Source organism: Trematomus bernacchii, unplaced genomic scaffold (genome assembly GCF_902827165.1).
Source record: "Trematomus bernacchii unplaced genomic scaffold, fTreBer1.1, whole genome shotgun sequence".
Taxonomy (NCBI): Eukaryota; Metazoa; Chordata; class Actinopteri; order Perciformes; family Nototheniidae; genus Trematomus; species Trematomus bernacchii.
In genome coordinates this window covers 4,914,302-4,928,802 of record NW_022988066.1, presented here as the reverse complement: position 1 = coordinate 4,928,802, position 14,501 = coordinate 4,914,302, and the positions used below count along the sequence as shown (strand labels likewise).

Sequence of the window (14,501 nt, the reverse complement as noted above, 5' to 3'; positions counted from 1 at the left end):
TCTTCTGCATTTGACGTCCAGCATTTATTGCACAAGATTATGTCACTGAACGCTACAATTAATGAAATAATTGATCTGGGTTGAGGAATAGAACTTGAGTTGTAAGGAAAAGTTAGTTCATCCTGGGATGGGCTATAAACCAGTCTGTGACTTAGAGAGAATGGTGAAATGCCATGTTCATCCATATACAATTTACGAAATATGTTTTATCTGTCTTCACAAACCTCATCAAGGTACTGTATGAAAAGAGCCATTCAGAGTCCCAAAAAGGAGTTTGTGCAGTTCTGTAAATGAGTAATGTATCATGTTAAGTTCAATTCACAGGTATTTTTGATTTGATGATAGGACTTAAATTTAAGTTGAAATGTTTTTACAATGGTATATAACCATGTAACCAAACTGTTTGTGAATTTTAAAAGATGTATATTATATATAATTTTTAAATATGTATATATATTTGCAGCTAGGCCTACCTATACTCAATGATTCCTCTAATGATTTTCTTTTATGATTTAAATGGAAGTCACCAAGCGTTTGCAGTGGTTCTCCGTCAGCAGGTCCACCTTTTATCATCCTCAGTCATCCAATTAGCTGGCCAACTGGGTCAGACAGATACTCAGAGGTGCGAACAGTGAAGGTGTTATAACTGTGTTTATGGCGCTTTAAACAACACGATCTTCTTACATTTTATGTTGCTGAAAGATCCCTAAGGTCCTCCACAGCTTCCATCTCCCCAAAAAACTATGAGTAACTATCTATCCATCTATAATTATGTTTATGATACACACATACACAGTTAATCATACACATTATGTTTTAAGAAAAGCGAATATGTCTGATATATTGTTTACATTGAAGTTTATTTTGTAGAAACTACAGAGAATACATACAATTCAAGGAAGTAGGGAAATTGTGTAAACAAACATTTTCATCACACATTTACACCACAAATTACATGGTTTTCCATCCAACTCTTATGTTGTTACAGGAGGGGGAGTGACCACTGCGGTAGTAGGAGCAGCAGTAGTTGTAGTAGCAGCTGTAGTTGTAGCTGCAGTGGTCGCTAGCTGGTTTAACAGCTGAAGGATAGCCTGAATCAACTGGACGTTAATGGCCTGCTGGTTGTTGTTGTTGTTGTTCTGCAAGAAAATCAGAGAGTTATTGTCAAATAAAGCAGAGGAGTAGCTAGGGAATTGTATATCATTTCACAATCAAGTGTTTAGAATGTTGAACTGTAGAGGATAGAGAAAGCAGTCACCTCATTTGAATTTGAGTCAGAACCAGAGCCAGAGCTTGAGCGAGCAAGTCTTTTGTGCTCGGTGTCCATCTGTAGGGAAAGCCACAATTATGATACTGCCTTCATTTTACTAAAAACAATTAAAATACTTTTATCACGGTATGAGAAGAAAAGTACTGATATTAAGTTTGAAAATGTTACACTTACAGGCTGAGCCAGAGCCAGGCTCAGGAGGCATCCAAGAACAAGAGCTAGCTTCAGCATGGTTACAGTGATCACTCTGTTAGAAGGAAGAAATAAAGAGTGATGCAGCTTTTCTAAAATATGAGCAAATTCCCACTTAGAAGTAAAGAAAGAAAATATATAATTACCTTCAATTCTTCACAACTTCAGCAGATTGTCTCGCAGAGAGTCGAGGAGGTTTTTGAGTTTCTCTGAGTGTTGAGCTTTGCTTATATACAGGTACAGGAGTGGGTGTCCTCTCATTAGCAAGGTAACAACAATGTTGGGAAACTGCAAATATTAGGAAATCTCCCTCCTCCACATTTCAAGGTGTGGATCAGAGATGGAAACCAAACACCGTATGACGGTGTGTTGCATTCATGTAATACCTCATATCAGAAAGGATTGTAGTTAATCTAATTAGTCTCAAATTAAATATTAAATTACTAGTTTTAGTTGTCACAAAATATTTTACACAACCACTTTAATGTAGTATCTTAACCATTCTCCCTTTAGCGTTGAAAAAATAAGGAAACAAATGCAATGAAATCTGTAAATGTAATCTCCTGCGTTGAATCCCTTCTGCATATGTTTTGGCAAGACACGGCTGAAAAGAACATTTGTAATAGAAATTGAATGATCTTTTTTTTTTTTACATTGGGCAAAACCCCAGCCTTTTCACGACTCAGGATGAATATCTGTTTATAATAAAAACACATTTGAAAAGCTGCCACACTGAAATAGCTGCAGCAAAACGCTATATAAGTGAATGATACCCAGTAATTATTACAGATGTTTGATCAGCTCTGTTTTTTTCAGTGTGTGATGTTGTACTCAGAATCATCTCCTACAGTAAATGATACAGACCTAATCATTCCAGGTCAATCAAACATGTGGGTCATTTCACTTTATTTTCTGGTGTAACTACTCAATAAACGACATGAATTGAAAACATGGATTTACTGTAGCATGTGTGTCTTTCTTAAAATGTATAATGATATCTATCTATCTATCTATCTATCTATCTAATTATTCCACTCATGGCAATTATTATATAACAAAGCAGAAATGCAATACTAATCTACCTTTTCGTGACTCAGGATGAATATCTTTTTACAATAAATGACATTTGACAAGCTTTCACACTGAAATAGCTGCAGCAAAACACTTACAAAAAAGGATTGAATGCAATTGTTAATAAAATTAATTGCTTGCAGAAATGTCCCTTAAAGGTAGGGTAGGTAATTTTGGAGAAACCAGCTGGAGTGTGCTAGAATTTGAAAATACACAGCCGGAAAAAATCTTCCACTTCCTTACAGAGCCCCTCCTCCAACACACACGAACGCGCACATGACCAATGAGGGCACGAGATAAGTTTGTGCACAGATGGAAGGCTGACAGGCAGGTAGGCCATCCAGTTATTTTAGCCGGGCCGGCTAAAATGATTGGTCGTGCTTTTTACAGTATTACGGTTTCCACAGATGAAATTTTTTTATGGATTTTTTGTCAAAGCACTTAAGATATTCATTGCTATCGGGATGTTAAGAGCATTCCATGGAATATAACAAAAAGTGTATCTCGAGCCAGTTTCTCAAACTTACCTACCCCACCTTTAACACAATATTATATTACCCATTACACGTGTCTTTGAAAGACCCTGAACAAGTGTCATGTTGCCAATGAGAACTCCTTTTGACCGAAAACAAACTTCATTTTTTTTTACTAAGAACCTGTGAGGCTTTATTGTTCATTCAAAGCTATGAGTGACAACTTGAGTACAGACCCGGGGGGCCTCAGGAAACACCTTTGCGTAAGGCCACAAGTTGGCCAGGGGCAGCCATGCCTGATCTTCAAACATACTTACTAAAAATTACAATAATGAGATGTAAATATAGATTAATATGTGTCAAAGAAACCCAAAACAAGGTATTGCCATGGGCACAAAAGGGGTTATTCAAAGAAGTATGTAATAGGATCCATCATATTGTAATGTGAAGGTAAAATTACACATGCAGTTCATTTAGTTAACAATTGCAGTCCAGTCATCCTTTGTTGGAGAGTTTCTCTGAAGTCATTCATTGATTTGGATGGATATACTGTATCTATGTGATGAAATATGTTTGGCAAGAAAGCTGTCACAAGTCAGCTGGGGTTTAGCCCAATAACAAAAAGAGAGCAATGCAATTCTGTTCTAAATATGTTTAATATTTTTAACCTATCTCTTGCCAAGAAATATAAAAATAGTCAGCAATTCATCTCATTTATCCCATTCCAGTGTTCTTCCAGTGTCTGATAAGCCTTTGAATTCAATTCATTTTAGAGTCACAAAACAAAGTATCCTATTATGTTTTCCAACCAAACTGTCTCCAGGAATACACGCTGGTTGTCTTAGCATTCACATATATCGTTCTCATCCTCTTCAGATACCTCCAGAAATGTTGTACATGCTGTAGACAGTGGTGAAATGTTTGTATTATATTATGTACAAAGCTGGCTCAGGTAGTCTCACAAGTAGAGAGTCCATGCAAGACATTTACTTGATTACATCTCTGTCTGATTGGCCAACACTGAAGGGTTTAGTGTAAACCTACTAAACCTAGATAACAGTGTTACCATCCCGGTGCTGTGGAAGACATCATGCGTTGTTCCGGTCCCTAAAAAGACAACTCCTTCTGGGCTCAATGACTATCGCCCTGTAGCACTCACATCTCATGTGATGAAGGTGCTTGAGAGACTGGTCTTGGCCCATCTCAGACCGCAGGTGAGATCATTCCTTGACCCTCTGCAATTTGCCTACCAGCCTCACCTGGGGGTGGACGATGCCATTATTTACCTGCTGCAGCGTGCTCACTCATACCTGAATGGATCGGGTTGCACTGTGAGAATCACCTTTTTTGATTTCTCCAGTGCATTCAACACGATCCAGCCTCGGCTACTGAGTGACAAGCTGCAGGCTATGAGGGTAAACTCGTCCACCATCTCCTGGATTACCAACTACCTCACGGACAGACCACAGTACGTCCGGCTGGGCAGTGTGCTGTCTGATGTGGTGGTTGGTAGTATTGGAGCCCCACAGGGGACTGTGCTGTCTCCTTTCCTGTTCACCTTATACACCTCTGACTTTCTATACAACTCAGAGTCATGCCACCTGCAGAAGTTTTCGGATGACTCTGCAGTGGTAGGGTGTATAAGGGATGGACGGGAGGAGTACAGAGCGCTGGTGGGTGATTTTGTTGAGTGGACTGGAAGAAATCATCTGCTTTTGAATGTGGCCAAGACCAGAGAGATGGTCATTGATTTCAGGAAGAAGAGGACATCTCCTCCTCTGCCCCTGTGCATTCTGGGAGAGGATGTGGCAGTTGTGGAGGTCTACAAGTACCTGGGAGTGCACTTAGACAATGGGCTGAACTGGAGGATCAACACTGACGCTGTGTACAAGAAGGGGATGAGCAGACTCTATTTTCTGAGGAAGCTGAGATCCTTCAACGTATGCAGTAAGATGCTGGAGATCTTCTATCAGTCTGTTGTGGCTAGTGCACTCTTCTTTGCTGCGGTCTGCTGGGGGGGCAGCATCAGAGCCGGTGACACCAGCAGGATCAATAAACTGATCAGGAAAGCTGGGTCAGTCATCGGCATCAAGCTGGAACCCTTTGAAGCTGTGGTGGAGAGGAGGACACGGAACAGGCTGTTGTCCATCATGGATAACCCCACCCATCCTCTCCACCTGCAGCTGGACAGTCAGCGGAGCTCCTTCTCCAACAGAATGCTGCAGCTCCCCTGCCACAAGGACAGATACTGGAAAACATTCCTGCCCACTGCAATAACACTGTACAACAAATCACCTCTGGCTGGAAGAGAACTCTCTGCTCCATAGTTTCTCTAGAAATAAAACCACCTTGTACATTTTACTCACACATAATCTGTTTCATATTTAATACTCCATAATTCCATATATTTTGAATATATATATATTTGTATATATATATATATATATATATATAATATCTGTATGTATATTTTCTATTTTGTATTTTGACATGTATATTTTATATTTCATTTTATATTTTATTTTATTTTATTTCTATTCTTGTATATTTTGTTTTATTGTAAAATGCCTTTTATGCTGCTGTAACAAAAACAATTTCCCAATTTGGGATCAATAAAGTACGATCTATCTATCTATCTATCTATCTATGCAAGACATTTACTTGATTACATCTCTGTCTGATTGGCCAACACTGAAGGGTTTAGTGTAAACCTACTAAACCTAGATAACAGTGTTAATATAAAATGTTTGCTGATTATGAAAACAAATCCAATTGATCTCTGTATGTTCATTCTGATTTGAGCTATTAAATTAATGCAACTTATCATAAATCTAGGAGTGTTTTCAATCTCTGATCATTAGCAACACCTTCAAATGTGGTGGTAGAAATAACAATTTCCCAACCTTGCTGTTTGGTAATGGGATGACATGCGCTCCTCTTACTGTATATAAGGAAAGCTCAACATTAAGAGCAACTCAAAAACCTCCTTGACTCTCTGCGAGATAAACTGCTGAAGGTGCAAAGATTTGAAGGTAAATACATCTTATTTTTCTGTACTTTATATGTGAGTTTGGTGGTGATTTTGCCAATTTTGTAGTAAAGCTGCATCAGTCTTGATTTGTTCCATTTGACAGTGTGATCACTGTAACCATGCTGAAGCTAGCTCTTGTGCTTGGATGCCTCCTGAGCCTGGCTCTGGCTCGTCCTGTGAGTTTAATATGTCCATTTTCAATATAATGTATGATTCTTATCCAATAAAAGTCAGTTTCAAAATTGCAACATGTGAATTTATTTTCCAGAATGACATGGAGCATAAACGACTTGCTCGTTCAAGCTCATCTGAGTCAAATTCAGGAGAGGTGAGTGCTTTCTTTAACGTCTCTAATTCAACATTCAACACACCTATATGTCAAATACTGAAGAATTCTTACACATTTGAATCTGAATGTTTCTGATTTTCTTGCAGAGTACCACCACTACCACAGCTACGACTACTACCCAGGCTGGGGCAACCACAACCCCCAATATTGCTGCACTCATACAACTACTGCTGCGGCTACTTAATGGGAACTGAAATGTCACCTATATATAAGTGAATGATACCCAGTAATTATTACAGATGTTTGATCAGCTCTGTTTTGTTCAGTGTGTGATGTTGTACTCAGAATCATCTCCAACAGTAAATGATACAGTCCTAATCATTCCAGGTCAATCAAACATGTGGGTCATTTCACTTTATTTTCTGGAGTAACTACTCAATAAACTTCATGAATTGAAAACATGGATCTAGCATGTGTGTCTTTCTTAAAATGTATAATGATATACATTTATAAATATATCTATCTATATATCTATCTATCTATCTATCTATCCATCTATCTATCTATCTATCTATCTATCTATTTATCTATCTTCGATCTATCTATCTATCTATCTATCTATCTATCTATCTATCTATCTATCTATCTATCTATCTATCTATCTATCTATCTATCTGTCTATCTGTCTATCTATCTATCTATCTATCTATCTATCTATCTATCTACCTATCTATCTGTCTATCTGTCTATCTATCTATCTATCTATCTATCTATCTATCTATCTATCTATCTATCTATCTATCTATCTATCTATCTATCTATCTATCTATCTATCTATCTATCTGTCTATCTGTCTATCTATCTATCCATCTATTTATTTATTAGTTAATTCCACTCATGGCAATTATTATAAAACAAAACATGTACACATTTTGTGTAGCCCATAATGGAAAGGAGCAGGGATAAGTACATCTTATTTAACCTATACCTTATTTTTAAAAATATTTAAAAAAGGTAATACAAATTATAGGAGCAGTTATATTATTTTGTTTAGCTTTATAATGCAATATTATTTTTGAACACTTGGTGGTGTGGGTTAGCTGCACAGGGGTATAAATAAGGTCATAGGTGACCGGAAAGGCAACAGAACACAGGTAGAGGAAGAGCACACTATTCTAACCACACACGGCAGATGCTCACAGCTACTGCAAACAATCATCAACTCATTCAACTCGTACAACACTGAATGAACATCAAACTAAACTGCATTCAACGACCCAAAATCATCTGTTATGCTCTGTGTAAAGATCACTCTTAACCTCACCTGTATCTACCGCACTATGTACTTTTATGCACATTTTTGTTTCTCATACAAAAAAAAGATATTTGGTCATATTTTATGAAGTTAATTTGATGCCAATGTTTGATGTAAGTAGAATGATAAGGACAATATCATACAATTTAACAAGCGACAAAAACAACAGAGCTGATGTTGAGAACAGTGATTTAAAGGTCCCATGTCATGGCCATTTCTACTGATCATAATGCCATTGTTGAGGTCTACTAGAATATATTTACATCGTTCAATGTTCCAAAATCACATTGGTTTCTCATACAGCATCTCTGTATAGTATGTGTATTCACTCTCTGTCCTAAACGGCTTGTTGGAGCTCCTGCCCCCCCTCCCTATGAGCCCACTGTGCTCTGATTGGTCAGCTCGCCCACTCTGTTCTGATGAGTCCACCACCGTTATAGCGGAACATCAGTGATTATGTGTTACAATGGCGATTGTTAGCAACTAGAAAATGACACCAGTAATGACAAACAGATGAGAATGCTGCGTGGGGTCTGGGTGCCGTGTTGGCGGGACGTTGTGGGGCTCGCTGCTCCGCCCTTTAAGGATTGAGGAGCGGACAGTGGAGCTGTATTACTGGTGTCGTTTCCTGGTTGCTGCGTGGGGTCTGCGAGACAGCGAGACATCGCGGAACTCAGCCTAAGCACACACATACACTCACAGCCAGGCTGTTCGCCACACAGTTCGCCACACACTCACAGCCTGAGAAAAGATAAAGCTGAGTGAGTGTGTGTGCCGGCGAAACTCCGTGGAGTAGCGCGGCTGAGAAAAGATAAGGCTGAGTGAGTGTGTGTGTGTGTGAGGACTGAGGAGCTCCACGGATTGGTCCATTTGGACCACTTGGTCCATTTGGTCGTCGTTACGTCACTTAGACCAGGAAGTAAACAATGGAAAAAGAAAAATCTCCAACGAGGCGTTCTGGGGCAGCATGGACAGGTCTTTTCTGTGTTAGAGTTTTACTCGCCACAGGTTGTACTTTGAGGGTTTGTGACTTTGCAGACCGTTTACATGCATAAAAAGCTACATAACATACAAGGGGACGGGTAATAACCGGAAAAGCATGTCATGGGAACTTCAATACTTTTATTCACTTTTTGCTTGTTTTTTTTTACAATCAGTTACTATGAAGTAGCTGCAGTAGTTGTAGATGTTGTTGCTGACAAACTGTGTCTCCCCACAATAACACTTTGTCACTCATTATACAATGAGCTTAAACAACAGGAAGTATTACACATCCAGTATTATGTTTATTATGTTTTACTGTTGTCTTTGTAAAAGTCTCTTTAAATAAAGAAGGTGATAGATTCTCATTGCCTGCACACCTGAGGAAAAAAAGGTGTGTCATGTCCAACTATTTTTGAAGGTTTAAAAAATAAAACAACCAAAGTTACTGCATAGCATATAGCATCATGCCAGAAAAGATGTAGATGTATATCCTTGTAGACTCTACAAGGATATAAATCTACATCTTTTCAACAATGTAGAGGATATCTGATATAAAATACAGCAGTTCTAGTCAACCATTGTCTCCAGAATTTGGTCCCAAGCTCTCATTGACATAACACCTTAAGTCTTCTCTTGCGATACATACTGGAAACTAATCTTTTTGGCATGCCTGATCAATCCCTGGTAATCTTCTGCATTTGACGTCCAGCATTTATTGCACAAGATTATGTCACTGAACGCTACAATTAATGAAATAATTGATCTGGGTTGAGGAATAGAACTTGAGTTGTAAGGAAAAGTTAGTTCATCCTGGGATGGGCTATAAACCAGTCTGTGACTTAGAGAGAATGGTGAAATGCCATGTTCATCCATATACAATTTACGAAATATGTTTTATCTGTCTTCACAAACCTCATCAAGGTACTGTATGAAAAGAGCCATTCAGAGTCCCAAAAAGGAGTTTGTGCAGTTCTGTAAATGAGTAATGTATCATGTTAAGTTCAATTCACAGGTATTTTTTATTTGATGATAGGACTTAAATTTAAGTTGAAATGTTTTTACAATGGTATATAACCATGTAACCAAACTGTTTGTGAATTTTAAAAGATGTATATTATATATAATTTTTAAATATGTATATGTATTTGCAGCTAGGCCTACCTATACTCAATGATTCCTCTAATGATTTTCTTTTATGATTTAAATGGAAGTCACCAAGCGTTTGCAGTGGTTCTCCGTCAGCAGGTCCACCTTTTATCATCCTCAGTCATCCAATTAGCTGGCCAACTGGGTCAGACAGATACTCAGAGGTGCGAACAGTGAAGGTGTTATAACTGTGTTTATGGGGCTTTAAACAACACGATCTTCTTACATTTTATGTTGCTGAAAGATCCCTAAGGTCCTCCACAGCTTCCATCTCCCCAAAAAACTATGAGTAACTATCTATCCATCTATAATTATGTTTTTGACACACACATACACAGTTAATCATACACATTATGTTTTAAGAAAAGCGAATATGTCTGGTATATTGTTTACATTGAAGTTTATTTTGTAGAAACTACAGAGAATACATACAATTCAAGGAAGTAGGGAAATTGTGTAAACAAACATTTTCATCACACATTTACACCACAAATTACATGGTTTTCCATCCAACTCTTATGTTGTTACAGGAGGGGGAGTGACCACTGCGGTAGTAGGAGCAGCAGTAGTTGTAGTAGCAGCTGTAGTTGTAGCTGCAGTGGTCGCTAGCCGGTTTAACAGCTGAAGGATAGCCTGAATCAACTGGACGTTAATGGCCTGCTGGTTGTTGTTGTTGTTGTTCTGCAAGAAAATCAGAGAGTCATTGTCAAATAAAGCAGAGGAGTAGCTAGGGAATTGTATATCATTTCACAATCAAGTGTTTAGAATGTTGAACTGTAGAGGATAGAGAAAGCAGTCACCTCATTTGAATTTGAGTCAGAGCCAGAGCCAGAGCTTGAGCGAGCAAGTCTTTTGTGCTCGGTGTCCATCTGTAGGGAAAGCCACAATTATGATACTGCCTTCATTTTACTAAAAACAATTAAAATACTTTTATCACGGTATGAGAAGAAAAGTACTGATATTAAGTTTGAAAATGTTACACTTACAGGCTGAGCCAGAGCCAGGCTCAGGAGGCATCCAAGAACAAGAGCTAGCTTCAGCATGGTTACAGTGATCACTCTGTTAGAAGGAAGAAATAAAGAGTGATGCAGCTTTTCTAAAATATGAGCAAATTCCCACTTAGAAGTAAAGAAAGAAAATATATAATTACCTTCAATTCTTCACAACTTCAGCAGATTGTCTCGCAGAGAGTCGAGGAGGTTTTTGAGTTTCTCTGAGTGTTGAGCTTTGCTTATATACAGGTACAGGAGTGGGTGTCCTCTCATTAGCAAGGTAACAACAATGTTGGGAAACTGCAAATATTAGGAAATCTCCCTCCTCCACATTTCAAGGTGTGGATCAGAGATGGAAACCAAACACCGTATGACGGTGTGTTGCATTCATGTAATACCTCATATCAGAAAGGATTGTAGTTAATCTAATTAGTCTCAAATTAAATATTAAATTACTAGTTTTAGTTGTCACAAAATATTTTACACAACCACTTTAATGTAGTATCTTAACCATTCTCCCTTTAGCATTGAAAAAATAAGGAAACAAATGCAATGAAATCTGTAAATGTAATCTCCTGCGTTGAATCCCTTCTGCATATGTTTTGGCAAGACAAGGCTGAAAAGAACATTTGTAATAGAAATTGAATGATCTTTTTTTTTTTTACATTGGGCAAAACCCCAGCCTTTTCACGACTCAGGATGAATATCTGTTTATAATAAAAACACATTTGAAAAGCTGCCACACTGAAATAGCTGCAGCAAAACGCTATATAAGTGAATGATACCCAGTAATTATTACAGATGTTTGATCAGCTCTGTTTTTTTCAGTGTGTGATGTTGTACTCAGAATCATCTCCTACAGTAAATGATACAGACCTAATCATTCCAGGTCAATCAAACATGTGGGTCATTTCACTTTATTTTCTGGTGTAACTACTCAATAAACGACATGAATTGAAAACATGGATTTACTGTAGCATGTGTGTCTTTCTTAAAATGTATAATGATATCTATCTATCTATCTATCTATCTATCTATCTATCTAGTTATTCCACTCATGGCAATTATTATATAACAAAGCAGAAATGCAATACTAATCTACCTTTTCGTGACTCAGGATGAATATCTTTTTACAATAAATGACATTTGACAAGCTTTCACACTGAAATAGCTGCAGCAAAACACTTACAAAAAAGGATTGAATGCAATTGTTAATAAAATTAATTACTTGCAGAAATGTCCCTTAAAGGTGGGGTAGGTAATTTTGGAGAAACCAGCTGGAGTGTGCTAGAATTTGAAAATACACAGCCGGAAAAAATCTTCCACTTCCTTACAGAGCCCCTCCTCCAACACACACGAACGCGCACATGACCAATGAGGGCACAAGATAAGTTTGTGCACAGATGGAAGGCTGACAGGCAGGTAGGCCATCCAGTTATTTTAGCCGGGCCGGCTAAAATGATTGGTCGTGCTTTTTACAGTATTACGGCTTCCACAGATGACATTTTTTTATGGATTTTTTGTCAAAGCACTTAAGATATTCATTGCTATCGGGATGTTAAGAGCATTCCATGGAATATAACAAAAAGTGTATCTCGAGCCAGTTTCTCAAACTTACCTACCCCACCTTTAACACAATATTATATTACCCATTACACGTGTCTTTGAAAGACCCTGAACAAGTGTCATGTTGCCAATGAGAACTCCTTTTGACCGAAAACAAACTTCATTTTTTTTTACTAAGAACCTGTGAGGCTTTATTGTTCATTCAAAGCTATGAGTGACAACTTGAGTACAGACCCGGGGGGCCTCAGGAAACACCTTTGCGTAAGGCCACAAGTTGGCCAGGGACAGCCATGCCTGATCTTCAAACATACTTACTAAAAATTACAATAATGAGATGTAAATATAGATTAATATGTGTCAAAGAAACCCAAAACAAGGTGTTGCCATGGGCACAAAAGGGGTTATTCAAAGAAGTATGTAATAGGATCCATCATATTGTAATGTGAAGGTAAAATTACACATGCAGTTCATTTAGTTAACAATTGCAGTCCAGTCATCCTTTGTTGGAGAGTTTCTCTGAAGTCATTCATGGATTTGGATGGATATACTGTATCTATGTGATGAAATATGTTTGGCAAGAAAGCTGTCACAAGTCAGCTGGGGTTTAGCCCAATAACAAAAAGAGAGCAATGCAATTCTGTTCGAAATATGTTTAATATTTTTAACCTATCTCTTGCCAAGAAATATAAAAATAGTCAGCAATTCATCTAATTTATCCCATTCCAGTGTTCTTCCAGTTTCTGATAAGCCTTTGAATTCAATTCATTTTAGAGTCACAAAACAAAGTATCCTATTATGTTTTCCAACCAAGCTGTCTCCAGGAATACACACTGGTTGTCTTAGCATTCACTATCGTTCTCATCCTCTTCAGATACCTCCAGAAATGTTGTACATGCTGTAGACAGTGGTGAAATGTTTGTATTATATTATGTACAAAGCTGGCTCAGGTAGTCTCACAAGTAGAGAGTCCATGCAAGACATTTACTTGATTACATCTCTGTCTGATTGGCCAACACTGAAGGGTTTAGTGTAAACCTACTAAACCTAGATAACAGTGTTAATATAAAATGTTTGCTAATTATGAAAACAAATCCAATTGATCTCTGTATGTTCATTCTGATTTGAGCTATTAAATTAATGCAACTTATCATAAATCTAGGAGTGTTTTCAATCTCTGATCATTAGCAACACCTTCAAATATGGTGGTAGAAATAACAATTTCCCAACCTTGCTGTTTGGTAATGGGATGACATGCGCTCCTCTTACTGTATATAAGGAAAGCTCAACATTAAGAGCAACTCAAAAACCTCCTTGACTCTCTGCGAGATAAACTGCTGAAGGTGCAAAGATTTGAAGGTAAATACATCTTATTTTTCTGTACTTTATATGTGAGTTTGGTGGTGATTTTGCCAATTTTGTAGTAAAGCTGCATCAGTCTTGATTTGTTCCATTTGACAGTGTGATCACTGTAACCATGCTGAAGCTAGCTCTTGTGCTTGGATGCCTCCTGAGCCTGGCTCTGGCTCGTCCTGTGAGTTTAATATGTCCATTCTCAATATCATTTATGATTCTTATCCAATAAAAGTCAGTTTCAAAATTGCAACATGTGAATTTATTTTCCAGAATGACATGGAGCATAAACGACTTGCTCGTTCAAGCTCATCTGAGTCAAATTCAGGAGAGGTGAGTGCTTTCTTTAACTTCTCTAATTCAACATTCAACACACCTATATGTCAAATACTGAAGAATTCTTACACATTTGAATCTGAATGTTTCTGATTTTCTTGCAGAGTACCACCACTACCACAGCTACGACTACTACCCAGGCTGGGGCAACCACAACCCCCAATATTGCCGCACTCATACAACTACTGCTGCGGCTACTTAATGGGAACTGAAATGTCACCCATATATAAGTGAATGATACCCAGTAATTATTACAGATGTTTGATCAGCTCTGTTTTTTTCAGTGTGTGATGTTGTACTCAGAATCATCTCCTACAGTAAATGATACTGTCCTAATCATTCCAGGTCAATCAAACATGTGGGTCATTTCACTTTATTTTCTGAAGTAACTACTCAATAAACTTCATGAATTGAAAACATGGATCTAGCATGTGTGTCTTTCTTAAAATGTATAATGATATGAGATATACATTTATAAATATATCT

The 14,501-nt window shown here is 37.8% G+C and overlaps 1 protein-coding gene and 1 long non-coding RNA gene across 2 annotated transcripts; one reads left to right on the top strand and one right to left on the bottom strand.

Moving 5' to 3' along the window:
- Positions 1 to 5,992: 5,992 nt before the first annotated feature.
- LOC117474576 lies at positions 5,993 to 6,576 on the top strand. Its single transcript, XR_004555107.1, has 4 exons — positions 5,993 to 6,038; positions 6,141 to 6,213; positions 6,306 to 6,365; positions 6,473 to 6,576. It is a non-coding gene; the product is annotated as an uncharacterized LOC117474576 (long non-coding RNA).
- Positions 6,577 to 10,219: 3,643 nt separating this feature from the next.
- On the bottom strand, positions 10,220 to 10,958 carry LOC117474554 (ras guanine nucleotide exchange factor Q-like). Its single transcript, XM_034120394.1, has 4 exons — positions 10,922 to 10,958; positions 10,758 to 10,830; positions 10,572 to 10,640; positions 10,220 to 10,452 (listed from the first exon to the last, which is right to left on the bottom strand). Exons 2-4 carry the CDS (start codon positions 10,812 to 10,814, stop codon positions 10,288 to 10,290), a joined length of 291 nt encoding a protein of 96 aa, XP_033976285.1. The 5' UTR covers positions 10,815 to 10,830; positions 10,922 to 10,958; the 3' UTR covers positions 10,220 to 10,287.
- Between the last annotated feature and the right edge of the window lie 3,543 nt (positions 10,959 to 14,501).